This window comes from Oncorhynchus kisutch, linkage group LG6 (genome assembly GCF_002021735.2).
Source record: "Oncorhynchus kisutch isolate 150728-3 linkage group LG6, Okis_V2, whole genome shotgun sequence".
In the NCBI taxonomy this organism is placed as follows: Eukaryota; Metazoa; Chordata; class Actinopteri; order Salmoniformes; family Salmonidae; genus Oncorhynchus; species Oncorhynchus kisutch.
The window spans coordinates 46,007,900-46,030,050 of NC_034179.2; the positions used below are offsets into that span (position 1 = coordinate 46,007,900).

At 42.9% G+C, this 22,151-nt stretch overlaps 1 protein-coding gene across 4 annotated transcripts in view; it reads right to left on the reverse strand.

Annotated features, from left to right (window-relative positions):
* LOC109892911 (14-3-3 protein epsilon) overlaps positions 1-20,345 on the reverse strand; it is a 36,642-nt gene extending 16,297 nt beyond the window's left edge. The window contains exons 1-5 of one of the 4 annotated variants that reach the window (XM_031826807.1): positions 20,044-20,275; positions 4,236-4,344; positions 3,897-4,125; positions 3,612-3,763; positions 3,017-3,537 (exon numbers count right to left, since the gene is read on the reverse strand). In XM_031826807.1, the coding sequence (XP_031682667.1) occupies positions 3,017-3,095 (79 nt within the window). In that variant the 5' untranslated portion in view covers positions 3,096-3,537; positions 3,612-3,763; positions 3,897-4,125; positions 4,236-4,344; positions 20,044-20,275. Of the gene's footprint in view, positions 1-3,016; positions 3,538-3,611; positions 3,764-3,896; positions 4,126-4,235; positions 4,345-20,043 lie in introns of all 4 variants that reach the window. The other 3 variants (XM_031826808.1, XM_020485792.2, XM_020485793.2) reach the window with 3 other exon arrangements.
* Positions 20,346-22,151: the final 1,806 nt, after the last annotated feature.

Sequence of the window (22,151 nt, forward strand, 5' to 3'; positions counted from 1 at the left end):
TGGATTCGGCTATTTCAGCAACACCCGTTGCTAACAGGTGTATAAAATAGAGCACACAGCAATGTCAATCTCCATATACAAACATTGGCAATAGAATGGTCTTACTGAAGAGTTCAGGGACTTTCAACGTGGCACCTTCATGGAATGCCACCTTCAATGTCAAATTTCTGCCCTGCTAGAGCTGCCCCGGTCAAATATAAGTGATGTTTTTTTAATTTCACCTTCATTTATCCAGGTAGGCCTGTTAAGAACAAGTTCTCATTTACAAGATTGAGCAAAGCAGTGCGACACAAACAGAGTTATACATGGGATAAACAAACGTACAGTCAATAACACTATAGAAAAGTCTATATACAGTGTGTGCAAATGTAGTAAGATTAGGGAGGTAAGGCAATAAATAGGCCATAGTGGCGATATAATTACAATTTAGCAATTAAACACGAGTGATAGATGTGCAGAAGATGAATGTGCAAGTAGAGATACTGGGGTGAAAAGGAACAAAAAATAAATAATATGGGGGTGAGGTAGTTGGGTGGGCTATTTACAGATGGGATATTTACAGGTGCAATGATCGGTAAGCTGCTGACAGCTGATGCTTAAAGTTAGAGAGGGAGATATAAGACTCCAGCTTCAGTGATTTTTGCAATTCGTTCCAGTCATTGGCAGCAGAGAACTGGAAGGAAAGGCAGCCAAAGGAGGAGTTGGCTTTGGGGGTAACCAGTGAAATATACCTGCTGGAGCAAGTGCTACAGGTGGGTGCTGCAATGGTGACCAGTGAGCTGAGATAAGACAGAGCTTTACCTAGCAAGGTATTACAGATGACCTGGAGCCAGTAGGTTTGGCAACGAATATGAAGCGAGGGCCAGCCAACGAGAGCATACAGATCGCAGTGGTGGGTAGTATATGGGGCTTTGGTGACAAAACGGATGGCACTGTGATAGACTACATCCAGTTTGCTGAGTAGTGTCGGAGGCTATTTTGTAAATGACATCGCCGAAGACTAGGATCGGTAGCATAGTCAGTTTTACGAGGGTATGTTGGGCAGCATGAGTGAAGGATGCTTTGTTGCCAAATAGGAAGCCGATTCTTGATTGAAATTTGGATTGGACAAGCTTAATGTAAGTCTGGAATGAGAGTTCAGTCTAACCAGACACCTAGGTATTTGTAGTTGTCCACATAATCTAAGTCAGAACCGTCCAGAGTAGTGATTCTAGACGGGCGGGTGGGTAGCGATCAGTTGAAGAGCGAAATGGTAGGCAACACAAGCTCACAGAACGGGACCGCCGAGTGCTGGAACGCATAAAAATCGTCTGTCTTCGGTTGCAACACTCACTAGCGAGTTTCAAACTGCCTCTGGAAGCAACGTCAGCACAACAACTGTTCGTCAGGAGCTTCATGAAATGGGTTTCCATGGTGATCTTAGGCACACAAGCCTAAGATCACCATGAACAAGCGTTGGCTGGAGTGGTGTAAAACTCACCAACATTGTCCTCTGGAGCAGTGGAAACACATTCAATGGAGTGATGAATTACACTTCACCATCTGACAGTCCGAGAGACGAATCTGGCTTTGGCGGATGCCAGGAGAAGACCACATAGTGCCAACTGTAAAGTTTGGTGGTGGAGGATTAATGGGCTGGTGCCTGAGCCCGCATATAAGTTCCTGGCCTACAAGCTTGGCACACCTGCATTTGGAGAGTTTCTCCCGTTCTTCTCTGCTCTGTCAGGTTCAATGAGGAGTGTCGCTGCACAGGTATTTTCAGGTCTCTCCTGAGATATTTGATCGGGTTCAAGTCCGGGCTCTGGCTAGGTCACTCAAGGTAATTCAGAGACTTGTCCTGAAGCCACTCTTGCATTGTCTTGGCTGTGTGCTTAGGGTCGGTGAACCTTAGACCCAGTCTGAGGTCTTGAGCACACTGGAGTGGGTTTTCAACGGTACTTTGTTCCGTTCATCTTTCCCCTCGATCCTGACTAGTATCCCAGTCCCTGCCCGTAAAAAACATCCCCACAGCATGATACTGCCACCACCATGCTTCACCGTAGGGATGGTGCCAGGTTTCCTCCAAACGTGACGCTTGGCATTCAGGCCAAAGAGTTCAATCTTGCCATCATCAGACCAGAGAATTTTTCTCATGGTCAGAGTACTTTAGGTGCCTTTTGGCAAACTCCATGTGGGCTGTCATGTGCATTTTACTGAGGAGCAGCTTCCGTCTGGCCACTCTAGCATAAAGGCCTGATTGGTGGAGTGCTGCAGATATAGTTGTCTTTCTGGAAGATTCTCCCATCTCCACAGATGAACTCTGAAGCTGTCAGTGACCATCGGGTTCTTGGTTACCTCCGACCAAGGCCCTTCTCCCTCGATTGCTCAGTTTGGCCGGGCGGCCAGCTCTAGTAAGTCTGGGTGGTTCCAAACTTCTTCAATTTAAGAATGATGGAGGCCACTGTGTTCTTCGAGATCTTCAATGCTGAATACATTTCTTGGTACCCTTCCCCAGATCTGTGCCTTTCCTTCGACCTCATGGCTTGGTTTTTCCTCTGACATACACATGTCAACTGTGGGACCTTATATAGACCGGTGTGTGCCTTTCTAAATCATGCCCAATCAATAGAATTTACCACAGATGGACTACAATCAAATTGTAAAAACAGCTCAAAGGATCAATGGAAACAGGATGCACCCGAGCTCAATTTAGGGTCTCAAAGCAAAGGGTCTGAATACTTAAATAAATGTTTCATTTTTTTCTTTAATAAATTTGCAAACATGAAAATAAAAAAACATTTCAGTCATTATGGGGTATTGTGTAGATGGATTATATTTTTTGTTTCCTCAAGGGGTCTGAATACTTTCCAAAAGCACTGTATAGAAACATTAAACACTGGACCGTTTCCTTTATACTGTCGTTAACACTGTATTCATAATGTGTTCTTCCTTTCATATTGCTCATTATAATACATCTACTATTGCATTTGTTACATTATTTATATACTGGATTAAATACTGGATTCTTATACTCAACTCTTCACATAGCTCATTCTCATGTGTTCAGGGGTCCTCTCTCCCAAAACAAGTACTGAAAAGCTTGATTCTGGTGGCATTTAAAAAGGAAAAAACACTCAAACCATCTTAAATATATTTCTACCTCTAGAAAGTATCTCAATAACGTATTGGTAAAATGATTATAGTATACAGGATGCAACTTAAGGTTGAGTGCTGCAGCTATCTAAAGAAACACAGAGACCTTTCTGAATTAAAAAAGTTTATATTGACAAAATTAACAGAGGAACATGAATTAGAGTCCCCTGATTCATGTTCATCACAAAAGGAGGGCGTTGGAAATCTCTTTCCAGGTTCTGACAAAAACCTAGTTCTGACTTAAGTAACAGCCTTTGTCAGAGCACTTTATTCTTCTGGGCTTTTGGAAAAAGATTTTCAACGCCCTCCTGTAATTGAGCTGCTTGATTGGGGGTTGTTGATGCAGAGCCGCATGCAGGCGGCTAGATGCTCTCCCTGCAGTCTGTTCCTCAAGTCTGTTTTGACCTGCAATAACAAAAGAATAATAAGAGGGGGGACTGGGACAAAGAGGATCTACTTCCACATTTAAATCTTCTTACTCGTTTCATTGCAGAGAAGTCCCTCTCACAATTAACCGAAGACACTGGTATAGTCAGTGCGATTGCTGCCAGCTGGATAAGGCAAGTGTAGATAGCCTCCACTCATCAAACTGAAAGGCCAGCTTTGTCATTGCCATCATCTGGTCCAACCCCTGAAATACATTAAAAACAAAAAGATATTCAACATTAAAGAAGAGCCAACAGAGTGGTAGTTCAACAGGAAAAAGGGTTGGGCAACACTGGCCTAAAATGTTCTCTTCAAAAGACTCACACTCAATGCCATACCTTGAATGCGCCAACAAACACATGTTGCTTGTAAGACAACCACTCTTGCAGCACAGCAGCCTCTGGCGGTTGCAATAACTGCTTGGGGAAGAGGTTCAGGTTAAAGGTGTTTATCCTCACTAGAGAAAGCAGGCTGAGGTCCCAACAGACTGAAGGCCCCCAGAATCTACCGGTGTTGGAACCTCCGGTCTAGGCTGTCCTGAAGGCCAACAAGATATGGATCCATTACCTAATTACAGCACAAAACAGAAAATAAGTGATTAATAGTTGTTTTATTGGCTCCAACACACAGGATGTAACATTGGTTTAATCACAGCATTTGAAAACAAATGTTTTTACCTCCTTTCTGAACCCGAACCCAGAACTGCACTCTGGTCTTGTCCACCTGGCTTCTCCCTCTCCTCCTCGATGTTGAATGCACCCAGAAACCCATTGGGCCATCGAGGTCCTGGTGGAGTTGGCTCAGAAATAAATACATAATGCTACAGACTAAATATGCAAACATTTTTAGCCCTTAGCCTAATTAAAGGACATTTGACTAACCATGTGGCGTATTATATAGCCACGGCTTCATTCTGTCAATTTTATGGTCACATCTGGATTGCCGGTAGCGCGCACTTGGCCTTACTCAGCTCTCCTCTACTCCTTCCATCTACCCTCCTGGTTTTCCTCTCCTCTGTTAAATTTTGTCCCTCATGCATCCCTAACTCACTCCCGGGATTCTACCTCGTCTAGGTCTAGTAAAGTCACACACTTATTATAAAAAGGATAGCTTAAGCTTTTAAAAAGGGATAACTAACTAAAGAAAGTGTCATAAAAATAAGGCTGATTTGACGTTAGCTAGCTAAGTTAACATTACCTGACAATATTATAAATTTGAAGTCAGAAGTTTACATACAACTTAGCCAAATAGATTTAAACTCCATTAATCCTAGTAAACATTCCCTGTCTTAGGTCAGTTAGGATCACCACTTTATTAAAAGAATGGTGACAAGTCAGAATAATAGTGGGGAGAAAGATTTATTTTAGCTTTTAATTCTATCATCACATTCCCAGGGGGTCAGAAGTTTACATACACTTATTATTTGGTAGTATTGCCTTTAAAATTGTTTAACTTGGGTCAAACGTTTCAGGTAGCCTTCCACAAGCTTCCCACAATAACTTGGGGGAATTTTGGCTCATTCCTCCTGACAGAGCTGGTGTAACCGAGTCAGGTTTGTAGGCCTCCTTGCTCACACACGCTTTTCAGTTCTGCCCACACACTTTCTATAGGATTAAGGTCAGGGCTTTGTGATAGCCACTCCAATACCTTGACTTTGATGTCCTTAAGCAATTTTGCAACAACTTTGGAAGTATGCTTGGGCTCCTTGTCCATTTGGAAGACCCATTTGCAACCAAGCATTAACTTCCTGACTGATGTCTTGAGATGTTGCTCCAATATATCCACATCCTTTTCTTTCCTCATGTTGACATCTATTTTGAAGTGCACCAGTCTCTACTGCAGCAAAGCACCCCCACAACATGACACTGCCACCACCGTGCTTCACGGTTGCGATGTGTTCTTCGTTTGGCAAGCAACCCCCTTTTTCCTCCAAACATAACAATGGTCATTATGGCCAAACAGCTCTATTTTTGTTTCATCAGACCAGAGGACATTTCTACAAAAAGTCCCCATGTGCAGTTGCAAACGTAGTCTGGCTTCTTTATGGTGGTTTTGGAGCAGTGGCTTCTTCCTTGCTTAGCAGCCTTTCAGGTTGTCGATATAGGACTCGTTTTACTGTGGATATAGCTACAAAAGTATATTTTGTTGTTTCCTCCAGCATCGTCACAAGGTCCTTTGCTGTTGTTCTGGGATTGATTTGCACTTCTTGCACCAATGTACGTTCATCTCTAGGAGACAGAACGCGTCTCCTTCTTGAGCGGTATGACGGTTGCGTGGTCCAATGGTGTTTTATACTTGCGTACGATTGTTTGTACAGATGAATGTGGTACCTTCAGGCATTTGGATATTGCTCCCAAGGAGGTCTACAATTTTTTCTGAAGTCTTGGTAGATTTTTTTTTTTTCAATGATGTCAAGCAAAAAGGCACTGAGTTTGAAGGTAGACCTTGAAATACATCCACAGGTACACCTCCAATTGACTCAAATGATGTCAATTAGCCTATCAGAAGCTTCTAAAGCCATGACATCCTTTCCTCTGGAATTTTCCAAGCCGTTTAAAGGCACAGTCAACTTGTGAAATAAGTGAAATAAATCTGTATGTAAACAATTGTTGGAAAATTTACGTGTCATGCACAAAGCAGGTGCCCTAAACCACTTGACAAAACTATAGTTTGTTAACAAGAACATTTTGGTTGAAAAACTAGTTTTAATGGCTCCAATTTAAGTGTATGTAAACTTCTGACTTCAACTTAGATCTAAATGTTGTTAGTAGAGTTTAGGTTATAAGATAGTTTATGTAGTTAACTAGTTGACTGGCTAATGATAGTCAAACAAACAAGCTAACATACCTTTTTTGCAGTTTCTCACACAGGTACACTGAGGTGATTCAAGTGAATTGTGTTTCGCGACACCGAGCTTTTGTATTGCGCACTGGTCCCTGGCACGCTGTGTTTCTCGAGTTGCAGGCTGCCTGCCACAGCTCAAAGAGCTAAGTAACCTTCAGAACTGTGTTGAAGCCAGATGATCTATTTACCAAGAAAAGCCGATGTGCTCCACAGAAACTATGTTTGGTAGAAATAGGTGTGGTGGCAATGATTCTGTCGTGGCGCAGCGCCACACTTAAATGAAGGCAGAGGAAACACTATCTTACTGCTGTACATTGCATTTTTTTTAAATACTGTTTATATAAAAACACAGCCTGTAGTTATATACTGGATTCTCGACAAAGCTCGCTAATATATTTACTGCTGTACATATTATTAGCATATCTGTTGGTGTAGGTACACAGATTGCACTTTGATTACTGATAGTTTTATTTGGGTTGTTAACTGGATTGGTCCTGACAGACGTTTTGGATTTTTTATGTGTAATAATCTAATTGTCAAGGTAAATTACCATTTTTATTAAATACCATTAAGAAATCATCAAATTGTTGGATTTATCCTCAATCCAAAGCGGTTCACTGGGTTTTCAACTATCAGGACGGATCACATAGGCCAACTACACTCACTGTAGAGAACAGGGTCTCCTGGCACATTTCTCTTCCATATTTAGATGTATAAAGAGATTAGATGCACACCTTGAAAGGTTCCTGTCATCACCAGCTCTCTTAATGGAGTGTCTGGGGAGTTGCCAACGTAGACGGGGGGGGGGGGGGGGGACTTTATGCAAACCTACATTAACGCTAGATGGGCGTAGCCGTGGGAGTAGAGCCCAGCTGGCTGCTGAGCCAAAGACCAGAGGAGTGTCTCGGAATTCTAGAATCTTCCCTCATAGAACGTCGTCGAATTCAGTACTGCGTCAGTGTCCAAGTCTGGGAGATTTCTTTTATAAAATAACTTTTGGTTTTTGTCTGTAAAACACAGTAGTCAAGAGACACCATTACAGGGCTGGTGTAATCAAAGTGAGGCAACTTGCAGGTGGGGGCCTTTCACATTTAATGATACACCAGTAAATCAGATCAAGGAAAATGACAGGAGCTGTGCAGCTGTCCAATATGGGTGTTACAATACAGTAAGTGGTTACAACAGTTCTTAGCTAGAGCAGAAATATTGCTCGTAATAATTACGGCATAACATATTGCCGTGCTAGGCCTATAGCCTACGTTATGCCTATATGTTTACAGTTACACAATACCCTACCATTGCTATATACCAATGCTTATGGGACTGAGGGGGAACCCCCAGAAAGCATGGGGTCTTGCACTGTGTGGCCATGCGGTGCACAGGCAGGCAGAACAGTGTGTGCCATATACATAGAGCCTATGACTTCGAGACAGAGTGAGAGACAGAGTGTACCTACAGCAGCCAATGGCAGACCTCCACAAAGCATGCTGCAGAAACTCAATGCTCGACAGTCAGCGCCCAGGAAGAGCAGCAGCGCTACAGTATCTCTGCAGCAGAAGACCACTGAGCCGTGGCTTTGATCAGCGGACTAGGGCCGTGCTCAAACGCACTCAGTGACCCCTCTACAGATTGACACAAAATGTAAAAGGTAGGGGAAAGGAAGCTGAAATAAAATTATGAAATTTGATGAAACCAGATCAAAAGTATGATGACCAAAGTATGAAAAATTACTGTTGCTTCTAGATTGATAAAGTTAGATTGGGTTCAGGGAGGCGGGATTATTAAGGGCATAGGGTGACGTCAACCTGACTCATTTTAATACACCAATGGTATTTAACTAATTTAAATAAATACCGCCTTGTAACCAACGTCGTTGGGATAACTACTCTATACGTGCCAAAAGTTGACTGTAAGGGCGTCAGCAAATATAACAAGTTTACACTATTCATCTATGGCAAAGACACGGTGCCTTCAGACCAATTTACTTTCCACTTAGTTAGGTTACAGTCTTATTCTAAAATTGACACTGAATACATAAGTATTCAGTCCCTTTAAAATCAGTACTTTGTTGAAGCACCTTTCGCATTGATTATAGCCGCAAGTCTTGGCACAACTGTATTTTGGGAGTTTCTCCCATTCTTCTCTGCAGATCCTCTCAAGCTTTGTCAGGTTGGATGGGGAGCGTTGCTGCTCAGCTATTTTCAGGTCTCTCCAGAGATGTTTGATCGGGTTAAAGTCTCGGCTACGGCTGGGCTACTCATTCAAAGAATTGTCCCAAAGCTACTCCTGCATTGTCTTGGCTGTGTGCTTAGGGTCGTTGTCCTGTTGGAAGGTGAACCTTTACCCCAGTCTGAGGTCCTGAGTGCTTTGGAGCAGGTTTTCATCATAGAGCTCCATGTACTTCGCACCGTTCATCCTTTCCTGGATTCTGACTAGTCTCCCAGTCCCTGCCGCTGAAAAACATCCCAGCAGCATGATGCTACCACTACACTTCACCATAGGGATGGTGCCAGGTTTCCTCCAGACTTGACGCTTGGCATTCAGGCCAAAGAGTTCAATCTTGGTTACATCAGACCAGAGAATTTTGTTTCTCATGGTCTGAGAGTCCTTTAGGTGCCTTTTGGCGAACTCCAAGCAGGCTGTCATGTGCCTTTTACTGAGGGGCAGATTGCTCAGTTTGGCCGGGACGGCCAGCTCTAGAAAGAGTCTTGGTGGTTCCAAACTTCTATTTAAGAATGGAGGGTTCACACTATTAGGGTGTGGTGCCTTGCTTAATGTAGAAATGTCATGTCTGTGTGGGGGACCTGGGTGATCGAGAACACATGAAGAAAAGGAAGATCTCAGCTAGTTTGAATGAACAGGACTCGCACCAGCTTGCCTTTCATACATGTGTGGAAGCAGCACATCTTACTGTGCTCAGCTATTCTGCCACCTTGATTAGCACAACTCGACAAATCAAATTAACATTTTAAATGACTGCAAGAGCAATCGGTGTCTAAAAAAATACACTTTCTGTTAACTGTTCTATCTTAACCCATCAAGCAAGGAAAGAGGAATACTACTCAGTCTCTGGAGAAAGAAAAGAATAGACATGACTGAGGTGTGTTGGGGGGAGTGGTGTTACTGCCACCATTATGACACCACATTGGAACGTGTTCAGGTCTGTTGAGTGACAGACCAGGACTGCTGAGCCCGGTGTGGCTGGAAGCAGTGTATAAGTGCACTTCCTGACAGAATAGGCACCAAGGAGGGGAGCGAGGAAAAGGTAAGAGAGCACAGTCTTTGCAAAGATCCCCACTAAGCAGGCAGCTCCTGTGTGATCTATTTGCACACACACACACACACAGGGGCTAGATGACTCGCCTGGGCTGGAGAGAGAGAGAGGGTTTACATAAGAGAGTAGCACACTGCTGCTCTCGTCTCCTCCTGTCCCTTGGTCCCCATGTCAGGGTGGCTGCATAGGCACATACCTACCAGTCTCTGGTCTGGCTTAAGCCCAGCTGCACTATGCGCCTTGCACATTCCTCTGTGCCAAAGGGGGCTCAGGAGGAGTGGCCTGTTCCACAGCAGGCCTGCAGGGGAGAATCATCCTGGCTCTGAGTGGCCAGCCCCTCCAGGTGATTGACCTCTTTCAGCAGGCGTAAGGACATGAGGGGTGGGGGGAGGGTTGTAGGCTAGAGCTGGTAGGGGACAGTATCCTGTTTCATAGCAGGGCAAAAGAGATCAGAGAAGAACCTGCATGGCCTGTGTAGCACTGCTGATCTTTGATATCAAAATCTAGAAAACTCTCAGATACTACTACAGCACTTAACAGTGTGCCATCCCAGCAATACTACTGTCATGTTAAATGGGGAAAATAAAAAATTCAATGAAACTAAGGCATTTAATGCATCTTCCTTAGCATTCATCATCATGGGAAAGTCTTAGCCCAGATGAGTCTGCATACTTTATGAACTGGGTCATCAGAGAGGTACAGTTCAGATAATTCAAGTACTAATAAGTCAGGAGGAAAAAAAAAATCAAGACTAGTGATAAGAAAAAAAAGTTACATGTCGGGATATTATTATTGATGCTATATCATATCGTTTTGACAATATTGCAATATTATTTTGCACTCATTGGCTGTACCTACCTATTTTTCCTTCATAGCTTGTTCTCCATCTTTTTTTAAATAGGGCAGCAATTTGTTTTATGCACTTTTATTTCTATGACTAATCTAAACTCATCATGGCTCTCTCGTCACTCTGCAAGATATGTGAGCAATATGTTTGGAACATAGAATCTTAAAAATCACAGTATCGAATTGTAATACATATAGAATCTCAATACATATCAGCACCTAAGTACAGATATAACATCGTATGGTCCCTGGCAATTCTCAGCTCGATTCTACAGGGAAGGCTTCCAAAAGGAATTCAGAATCCACTGAAAAAAAGAAGCTTGAAGGATCACTTCAGCATAATTGGGCACTAACAGCAATCAATGATAGGAGGTAGCGACAACCACTGAGGAAAGAGTCATTGCAATCATAGAAATTATAATGGCGCCGGGGGGGTGGCTGCCGTTTTACGGGCTCCTAACCAACTGTGCTATTTTGTGTGCTATTTCGCATTGTTGGTAACTTATTTAATGTTGCTGATAATGTCTCTTATGACCGAAAAGAGTTTCTGGATATCACAACAGAGATTACTCACCTCGAACTGGACTAACACTTTTTCTTTAAATGAGTTCAATGCCAATGATATACTGCTGCTCCGAGATCAGGCTCAAATCCCTGACATTGAAAAGACAGAAATACAGGGGGGGGGGGGGGAGATCGGGGTGCCTTGTGAGAATTTGTCATGAGTGGGTAACCCGCCTCTACCATCCGTTCTATTGGCCAACACGCAATCGCTGGAGAGTAAACTGGAAGATCTGAGACTACCCTAACCAACAGGACATTGAAAATGGTAATATCTTATGTTTCACAGAGTTGTGGCTGAACGACGACACATAACCCAGCCGGCTGCATATTTTCCGTGCATCGGCAGGACAGAACAGCTACGTCTGGTAAAACGAGGGGTGTGTGTGTGTGTGTGGGGGGGTCTATTTGTCAATAACAGCTGGTGCGCAATGTCTCATTTTAAGGAAGTCTTGAGGTTTTGCTTGACAGAGGTAGAGTACCACATGATAAGCTGTAGACCACACTATTTAACAAGAGAGTTTCTTATTTTTCGTAGCTGTCTATTTACCACCACAAACCAATGCTGGCACAAGCTACCGTAATTGCTGGACTATTAAGCGCACTTGAATATAAACCGCACCCACTGAATTATAAAAAATTATGTATTTTGTAGATAAATAAGCCGCACATGTCTATAAGCCGCAGGTGCCTACCGGTACATTGAAACAAATTAACTTGGTCACTATCTTCCTCCTCCTGTGCACTGAAACCACTGAAGTCATCTCCTTCGGTGTCGGAGTTGAATAGCCTCAGAATTGCTGCATCCGATGTTGGATCGTTTTCATTGTCGCTCTCGTCACTTTCATCCGGAGGCAAATACCCCGCTGAGCTCATGCTGCCCCTTCAACACGCAGAAGTCCAGCCTTTCGAAACTCGTTGATGATAGTGGATTTTTTGACAATGCTCCACGCTGTCAGGACCCACTGGCAGACTTGACCATAAGTTGCTCTTCGCATGCAGCCCGTTTTAGTGAAGGATTTCTCCCCACTTGTCATCCAAGCCTCCCACTGAACAAGGAGCGCCACCTTAAATGTACGATTTAAACAGATGTCGAGTGTCTGCAAATACTTTGGGCCATCTGCTTTTTTTTCCCTCTGAAAGCTTTTGGTGTCTTTTTGCACTGAGTCAGTTCCTCACTCTGCTGTTTCCAACGTCTTATCATCGACTCATTAAGGCCAAGCTCCCGTGCAGCAGCTCCATTTCCTTTTCCAACAGCCAGATCGATCGCCTTCAACTTGAAAGCTGCATCATATGCATTTCTCCGTGTCTTTGCCATGATGAGGGTGACAAAATTACTACCGTAATCAGAATGATGGGAAGTTTGAGCGCGCTCGATTTACGTCACATTATGTTGCGGTACTCAGTTTTTGGGCGGCATGAATCTTGTGAGCGGGAAAAATCCATAAATTAGCCGCGTCATTGTATAAACCGCGAGGTTCAAAGCGTGGGAATAAAGTAGCGGCTTATAGTCCGGAAATTACGGTATGAGGCCATGTGTAAAAAAGAAAATGCACATCCCGAAGCGGTGCTCGTAGTGGCCGGGGACTTTAATGCAGGCAAACTTAAATCCTCTGTACCTCATTTCAACCAGAGAAAAATAAAATATATAACATTTTAAAAATAAACACTCTAGACCACCTATACTCCACACACAGATGCATACAAAGCTCTCACTCATCCTCCAATAGGGAAATCTGAATATAATTTTATCCTCCTGATTCCTGCTTACAAGCAGAAAGTAAAGCAGGAAGTACCTGTGAATCGCTAAATACAGAAGTGGTCAGATGACGCGGACGCTACAGGACTGTTTTGCTAGCACAGACTGGAATATGTTCCGGGATTCATCCAATGGCATTGAGGAGTAGACCACCTGTCACCGGCTTCATCACACTGCTGCGTTGCCATGCACGACTCCAACACCATCATTACGTTTGCTGACAACAGTGGTAGGTCTGATCACTGACAACGATGAAACAGCCTATAGGGAGGTCAGAGAACTGGCAGTGTGGTGCCAGGACAACAACCGATCCCTCAATGTGAGCAAGACAAAGGAGCTGATTGTGGACTACCTTAAAAACAGAGGGCCGAACAGGCCCCCATTAACATTGACAGGGCTGTACTGTAGTGGAGCAGGTTGAGAGCTTCAAATTCCTTGGCGTCCACATCACCAACAAACTATCATGGTCAGAACACACCAAGACAGTAGAAAGGCACGACAACACCTTTTCCCCCTCAGGAGACTGAAAAGATTTGGCATGGGTCCCCAGATCCTCAAAAACTTACATAGCTGCACCATCGAGAGCATCCTGACCGGTTGCATCACCGCCTGGTATGGCAACTGCCCGGCATCGGACCGTAAAACACTACAGAGGGTAGTGCGTACGGCCCAGTACATCACTAGGGCCAAGCTTCCTGACATCATGGACCTACAGTACCAGTCAAAAGTTTGGACAACTACTCATTCAAGGGTTTTTGTTTTTACTATTTTCTACATTGTAGAATAATAGTGAAGACATCAAAACTATGAAATAACACATGGAATCATGTAGTAAATCAAAAATGTGGGAAACAAATCTAAATATATATTTGAGATTCTTTAAAAAGTAGCCACCCTTTGCCTTGAAAGCTTTGCACACACTTGGCATTCTCTCAACCAGCTTCAGCTGGAATGCTTTTCCAACAGTTTTGTCTCCAGTCACCCAAGTCCAACTTATCTCTGCTTGAGACATCTGTGGCATTGTGTGATGACAAAACGGCACATTTTAGAATGGCATTTTATTGATCGCAGCACAAGGCGCACCTGTGTAATAATCATGCTTTTTAACCAGCTCCTTGATATGCCACACATGGCAAAGGAGAAATGCTCACTAAAAGGAAATGCTCACTAACAACATTTGGGAGAAATTGTGCAAATGGAACATTTCTAGATTTTATTTCAGCTTATGAAACATGGGCTTTAAATGTTGGGTTATATTTTTGTCCAGTGTAGATTAAGAGGAGACATGTTAAAGAAGGATTTTTATGCTTGAGACAATTGGAGACATGGACTGTGTATGTGTGCCATTCCAGGGGTGAATGGGCAAGTGAAAAGATGGAAGTGCATTTGAACGGGGTATGGTAGTAGGTGCCAGGCGCAACAGTTTCCCGTGTATCAAGAAAAGCCAAAAGGACATACAGCCAACTTCACACAACTGTGGGAAGCATTGGAGTTGACATGTGCCAGCATCCATGTGGAATGCTTGAGACCTTGTAGAGTTAATGCCCCGACAAATTGAGGCTGTCCTGATGGTAGGGGGTTAGACCCATCGCTGCATAGTTAGCTGGTGCGATCGTAGTTAGATAGCTAGCTAAAACATTTGACAAAACTGCCAATTAACATTAACTAGCTAGCTGCCTAGCGTGTTGAGTTTAGCGTTTGCTTACTGTTAGCGTTGATAATAGATATCAAGATAACTAGAAGGAAACCCAACCCTCAGAGCTCTGTGGCCGCAAATCAGGGTTTGAAAACCTGTGTGGACTCCACACACACACACACACACACAACTTTTTAAGGCTGCCCCAGAGAGAAACTTAGTTGATTTATCGACTTCACTGTTTGAGTGTGCCCGCTCGGCTGAACGCAGCTGTACGCCGGCACTGCCGGGCGGCTGCTGAGTGTGTGCACCCATCACTTTTTAAAATCTGTTCCTTGTTGTTAAATGACTCCACAGGCATGAATAATTATTTAAAAGAATTAAAGTACAAATATTTTCTAAAAGGTTATCTACCTTAACCTTCAATTATTTAATCAGTTCCTTTGTTCCAGACTCCCGAGTGGCGCAGCGGTCTAAGACACTGCATCTCAGCGCAAGAGGCATCACTACAGTTCCTGGTTCGAATCCAGGCCGTGATTGGGAGTCCAGCACAAAAACAAAAAATATTTGATGAGACAAATTGATGTTAGGATATTTCAGTTATACCGTATGAGATAATGCGCCAAATACATTACGTTGTTACTAGTGATGCACTGATATGGCATTTTTGGCCGATATCCGATATTTTCCTTGCAAAAAAAACATACCGATAACTATTTAACTTCAAGAATTCAGTTAACACACACACGGACGCAGCGGTCTAAGGCACTGCATCTCAGTGCCATAGGCATCACTACCGGCCCTGGTTCGAATCCTGGCTGTATCACATCCGGACGTGATTGGGAGTCCCATAGGGTGGCGCACAATTAGCCCAGCGTCGTCCGGGGAAGGCAGTCATTGTAAATAAGAATTTGTTCTTAACCGACTTGCCTAGTTAAATAAAATGTTACACACACACCAAAAAGTTATTTTTTTTGGCTTTTATGCATGTCCCCATTACCAGTAAAACATAAATCAAAACCTATTTCTTTCACTTACTTGCTGAGCAGTGCAGTTTCGTTGTTCATTTGTTCAGTCGTTTAATTCTCAACCAGGATTTCATGACATATGTCAAGCAGTGAAGTTTCAGCTCCGTCTGTCCATGGCCTTTCTTTCTCCGTGCGCACGGTCACTGTGTCCGTTTCCATCTTGTCCAGCTGCGTATGTAACATTTCACGTAAACCCCATTTCTTGTCTGCATCGAAGTAGCGGTCCTTGTACATAGAGTTGAGCATAGTGGTGACACAGTAGAGAGAGAATGCCACCAAATCGCTTTGTCGAGCAGGCGTTTTAATGCCATGACAGAGGGTATCACATCTGCAGCAGGCGCAGTGGATGAGCATATATCTCGAGTCAGTTGTTTGAATGGAGCTTGCTAGTGTGTTCATGTTTCCAAGTTTCAAACATGTTCTCAAATGCCATTGAAATGGCAGCGGCGGTATGACAAACCGGCACATTCACGAACATGCAACATATTTAGTACGAAATCCTCAACGACACATTGTGCTGTCAGACTCAGCATGCTCACAGGGCTGATATCGCTGGTTCAAATGTCAGTCATAACGCTAATAGCAGTGACACAATGTTTATTTTTTAGCAGTGACGCCATTACTGTATAACTTTGGTAGAGCAACATCTGAAAAATAGCACACTTCGTAGTGTGTACTAGTGCTCGACCATTCGGCAAAAGCCATCACCACCAACATCAGAACGGTTGATTGTCAAGGGCAATGAATACCATTATCTTGCCATTAATGGATTTCGCCTTTGAGTTGAGTCGCTGAAATGGTCTTACTCTTTCAAATGACTGCTCGATCTACACAGCAGACATTGTGGGCTAGATTATAAATGTTGCAAGTGTAGCGCAAAATTTTACATGGCGTCATTACGTTATATAGGTATGCACGTCAGCTTTGACATCGGTTTTGCACATCGGCGTTAAACTAGACATCGGGCCAATGCCGATAAGTTCACCAATATATTGTGTATCCCTAGTTGTTACAGGTGTCAAGCTTATGGGCATGTGGCGCACTGTGTAGGAGGGAGGTTCCCATGTGTGAGAAGTGTGCAGAAAGGCATGAGACAAAGGAATGAGTAGCATTGGGAAAATAAGCGGTATGTGTTAATTGTGGGGGTGCCCAAGGGGCTTCGGATGAGAAATGTCCAGTGCGAGAGAGGCAGGTTGAGGTTACCAAGGGTTAGAGTAGTGCAGAGGGTGTCATATGCTGAGGCAGTGAAGAAAGTAATGGGTCAAGGGGGAGGGATCCTGAGAGGATTTGTGAGTAGTAGATCTATACCAATATGGAGAGATAAGGCCGGTGATATATACAGTGTTGCCATGTTTGCAGTTTTCACACTTAATTGGGCTACTTTGAAAAAGTTGCGAGTGAAAATGTATTGGTTCGCAGGTATTTGCACTGCGGCCGCCACGGCATCTCATATATATATATAAATAAAAATTCCCCCACTGTGAACTGCTCCTGACTGTCAGGCAGTGAGACAGGCTGTTGCTGAGTGAGTGGTGGGGAGGGCCGGAGGGGTGTGTGTGTTGAGAAAGCACTACAGTTATTGGCTGAGGCACGTGAGCGAGAGAGCAACCAGCACGTGCACACGTTATGACAACTTTTTACCAGTTGTAGGTAGACTATTTATATTTTCATTATGGAGACAGCTATTTTCAAACCTTTTTCCATGAAACATTAATACTCTAGAACTGATGCACATCAAGAAATAATGGCGACAAAGCAATGGAAAATGACTTTGGGGCGCATTATATAAATCTACTCCGGGGTGGTTTAAACTGCATTCTAATGTTGACTACTTAAAGAAAACGGTATCAAACAAAGTGCTTTATGCATGCTCAGTTCTTGGGTCTCGGGGGCTGCACGAGTAGAAATGTTAAATGGAAGCTACGGAACACCCTCGCATGGTTCTTTTTATGGGGGAAAAGTCCTAAATTAAACTGACAGGCAGTGTGTGTGTGGAGAATTATACATTTGCCTTTGTTAGCCATCAAATAGCCAATTAATGTATATGCCATTGTAGGCTACCATTTGATACAATAAATGTTGAAATTATGATATCACTCGAGTCATTGCAAATCATTTTGCCTGTAACTTCAATTTACTGTAGCCTTGTGTTATTATGAACGCATTAGATTGACGGTAACAGTAGTCAGATTAGGCTACAGATAAAACAAATGTAAAAACGAAACTGGCTATTGTTGACAAGCATATTCAGTTCATTAAGACATTATTAATATTTCATTCAGTGATTGAAATCATGACCCCATCCTCAGTAGCCTATTCCAGCAGGCTATTGGGGAAACAAGCACTTCTTATTGCCTCGCTATTCATGTTGAACAAATTTGTCTGTGAATTTTAACTAAGCAAGCTGCTGAATTGTTCAGTTTACATCTTGCCTATATCTTGTCTAGCCTACTGTAGACCGTCTGAAATGAGATGTAGAACATATCAGGGGCTATAGGCTACCTGCCTTTATCTAAGCAAACTACGGCAACATTTGATTAGAATCATAAACCCAGATTTGAGTCTGAAGCCTATGCCTATTGAAATGACAAGTCAATCTCGCAAATGGGCCATTTATAAAGGTTTGTAGTCTTAACATCAGCACAACTGCCAGAAAGTAGCCTAACGTTAGATTTTTTTATGTTCATCCGGCAGGGTAGCCTAGTGGTTAGAGCATTGGACTAGTAACCGAAAGGTTGCAAGTTCAAATCCCCAAGCTGACACGGTACTAATCTGTTGTTCTGCCCCTGAACAGGCAGTTACCCCACTGTTCCTAGGACGTCATTGAAAATAAGAATTTGTTAAATAAAGGTTAAAAAAAAGAAGTGTTTCTTGCTCAGAGATTGAGATCTTCTGTCCAACATTCATCACTCAAACTCTCCTGTCGGATTTATCTATTGTTATGCAAATGCACAAAAGCGACTTACTTAATTTTAAACCTTGTTCGAGCCCCAAATGCTGATTGGCTGAAATCCGTGGTAACCGGTTTATAATAGCAATAAGGCACCCCGGGGGTTTGTGGTAAATGGCTAATATACCCACACCTAACGGCTGTATCCAGGCACCCCGCATTGCGTCATGGTTATTGGCCATAGTGGTATATTGGCCATATACCATTCCCCCGTGTGCCGTATTACTTAATCATAGCAGTCGAGCGAGTTAAATCCACTTTCCACATCCATTGATGGAAAATGATCTAGCAAGTTAAATAAGGGCGACATCAGTTCTCATGTCACATATTCAAATTCCTTTATTACACCATGGCATAGCTTGCAATACTTATTTTGAGGAAAACTAAATGTTGCTTTTAACGTTGTTACAAGTTACAATGATATCTTAATTGGCTCGATAACTTATGGAAAATAGTTTAGATATTGCTGTGGGGACAAATTGGGCTAGTTTTCAAGCCTTTGGTGCAAGTTTTGAATAGTCATAGTGCTAGAAATGTTTACTTGACCTGGCAACCCTGGATATATTCTTCAGTAAGATTGGTTTTGTTCATAGCAATGGTTATCAACAGCACTGCAGGGATGGAACACAAGTCGCAGAAAATAGAGGTTGTGGTGGCAGATGCAGAGAAGTATTTGGGTGTATGATTTGACGTCATTAGAGTTACCGGGTATGTTGAGTATTGGTGTTCCGTCCTTTAAGCCCGAGGTGGGACTAGATAGGTTTAAATAGTGCAGTATGGTGGTGGGGTTTTAACTATTGTAGGTTTATATAGGGGAAACAAATACCGTACTTTTTCCAAGAAAAGTATAAGAGGGTTCTATGCCAGTCTAGTTGGTGGCAGTACTACAACATTTCTGGGTGCCGTTAAACCTCAAACTCAAGTAACGTATACTTTCCTTGAAAAATAGTTGGCAAAACTGCAGTCGCTAGCAAAATAGCTTCAAGACTAACGTTAGCTAACTAGGCTACGAAGCCGCTATTTCTAGTGTAATGGCATTACTGTCAAAATAGCTAGCTAGTTCATCAAATAACCAAATTATTTTTGTGAACAAATGGTTAGGTAACCTTAACCATTCCCCATGACACGGTAGCTATTGCAATTTGGCAACCATTGTTAACCGCCATTTTACCACAGATTTTAGCTCACGTTCGTTAGCTGTCATGCTCTACGTTAACGTTAGTACATCCATTGAGAACTAACAACGAAGTCGGAACAACAGGACCACCAGCCGAAACAACCAACGGCTTTGAAGATAGCATGGGCTGAATATCACCCATGCCCATGCAATCACTGAATAGCCTAAACCAGTAATACACATGTGTATCGCTTGATACCTTTGTTCAATCAAACCACTAACGTTAAATGACTAACTAGTTAGGAAACCCTATCTTCAACGCTATTTTGTCTCTACTACGATCTCTTACTAGCTAGTTAACGAATCCATCTTCAAACCACCTCATCCGCTCCTCGAAGCCCCCCGCTAGAGAGATGGAGACAAGCGAATGAGGGACATACTCCGCATTGACAGTAAATCTTAGCCCTTACCATCGTATCGCTCGGCTTGTTCGGCGAGTTTGGCCTGGTATACTAAGTGTTCTCGATCTGCCATGGTGTTCGAGGTCGGGCTATCGATGATGTGCGGCCTGAAGGAGAGGCTCGACCGTGGGTCTGTCTCAGACTGCGGTTCCTGGTGGAGCAGCAGCTCAGCGTCCCCACTATCTAACTACCGGCAGCACTGGTTTAAAGATGGCGTCCGAACTCAATCCGGGAAATTGACGCAATCCACGCCAACACCACATCCCCGCTCTTCACTTTTCTTTCTCACACACTCCGGTGCAAGCTATTGGCCACTAACCCATTGTGATTATATGTCAACCAAAAATCTATTGAAAGACAATGTGTATGTCAACCAAAAATCGATGGAAATACAATGTGAAACACAGGCCAGTATTAAAAGGATTCAGTTAAATATAATCCACTCAGCATGACCAGACTCCATAAAGTAGTGTGCATATAATAATGGTGGTTCACACATCAGGGCCACATATTTATATTTTAGTATATGGCTCTGGTTCACAACTCCTTGTCATTGCTGGAGTCAATACTGTTATTATAATACTGTGACTCCGGAGTGGCGCAGCGGTCTAAAACACTACATCTCAGTGCTTGAAGCTTCACTAAAGACACCCTGATTTGATTGCAGGCTGTATCACAACTGACTGTGATTGGGAGTCCAATAGGGCAGTGCACAATTGGTCCAGCGTCGTCTGGGTTTGGCCGTCATTGTAACTAAGAATTTGTTCTTAACTGACTTGCCTAGTTAAATAAAAAATATAAGTGATTTTAACCTCTTCTCACCAGCCATGTGAGCCATGGGTAGTCAATCAGTCTGTCATAATCTCAGGTCGGCTGTATGCATTGTTAGCTTTCAAACTCTAGGTGGCATTCTGCTTTTCCCCTAGTTCTCAGCCATGACTTCTCCCACGACTGCCTCATGTGAACTACAATCCCGACGCTGTATTTAACGTTTAGAAAAGTAATTAATCACCTTTCGCAACATGTCTTTCATCAGCGAGAATCCTTAAAATAAAAAAGATACACTTACTGTAGCAGTTTTGCACAGATCCATACAACTATGGGTGCCTCCATCTGACAAAAATACACTTCCCCGAGTTGCACTTACACAAAGGTGTTCGGGGGAGCTTGCTAGATAACTAATTAGCACAGGTGGTCGCCTCCTTGTCTGTTTTCCGTAAACAAGCACTGTAACATGTAGATATGGTGGTGTGGGAACACTAACCTTATCAAGGTGTGTATAAAACATTGTATCTCACTGATATGATATCCTTATGCTTCCAAAACTATACAGCAAGCGATGCATGGTAATGTTCAGACCGAGCGTCTGGGATCTTAAAACATCTTAAGGATAGCCCCCTTTAAAAAAGAAATGAGTCTAAATGACATACCCAAATCTAACTGCCTGTAGCTCAGGCCCTGAAGCAAGGATATGCATATTCTTGGCACCATTTGAAAGGAAACACTTTCATGATTGTGGAAATGTGAATTGAATGTAGGAGAATATAACACAATAGATCTGGTAGAAGAAAATATAAAGAAAAAAACAACCAGTCTTTTTCTACCACCATCTCTGAAATGCAAAAGAAAGCTCATAGTTCTAGCCATCACTCTGGTTGTAATTCCGATAGTGTCCACAAGATGGCGGTGTATATGCAAAGTTTCAGATGGATAAGTATGACTGAACTACAAGACTTTTAGTGTGAAGTCCCCAGGTACATTTGGGCAAATCGTGAAGGAGACATATTCGCATTCATTTTCCATTTTTCTGCAAGAATATCGTCAAATCTGTATACTTGGACTGTTTTAGCTTTCCAAGTATTAGTAGCCATATTATAAGTTCAACATTAGCAAAATAACCAGTTTTCATAACTTCATAACTCTGAAAATCCTTATAATTTTTGTCCAAAATGAAAAGGCATGCTGTCATACAAGGTTAGTAGCTACATTATTTGACACGTACATGCTTTCCGGATACTTCCGTAAAGCCCAGCTCATTGGCTATCTAGCTAGCTTTGTTTGACCCCAATTGGTGCTTATTTTACAAAGATACAGTCGTTCAAGTGATGGCTGCCCGT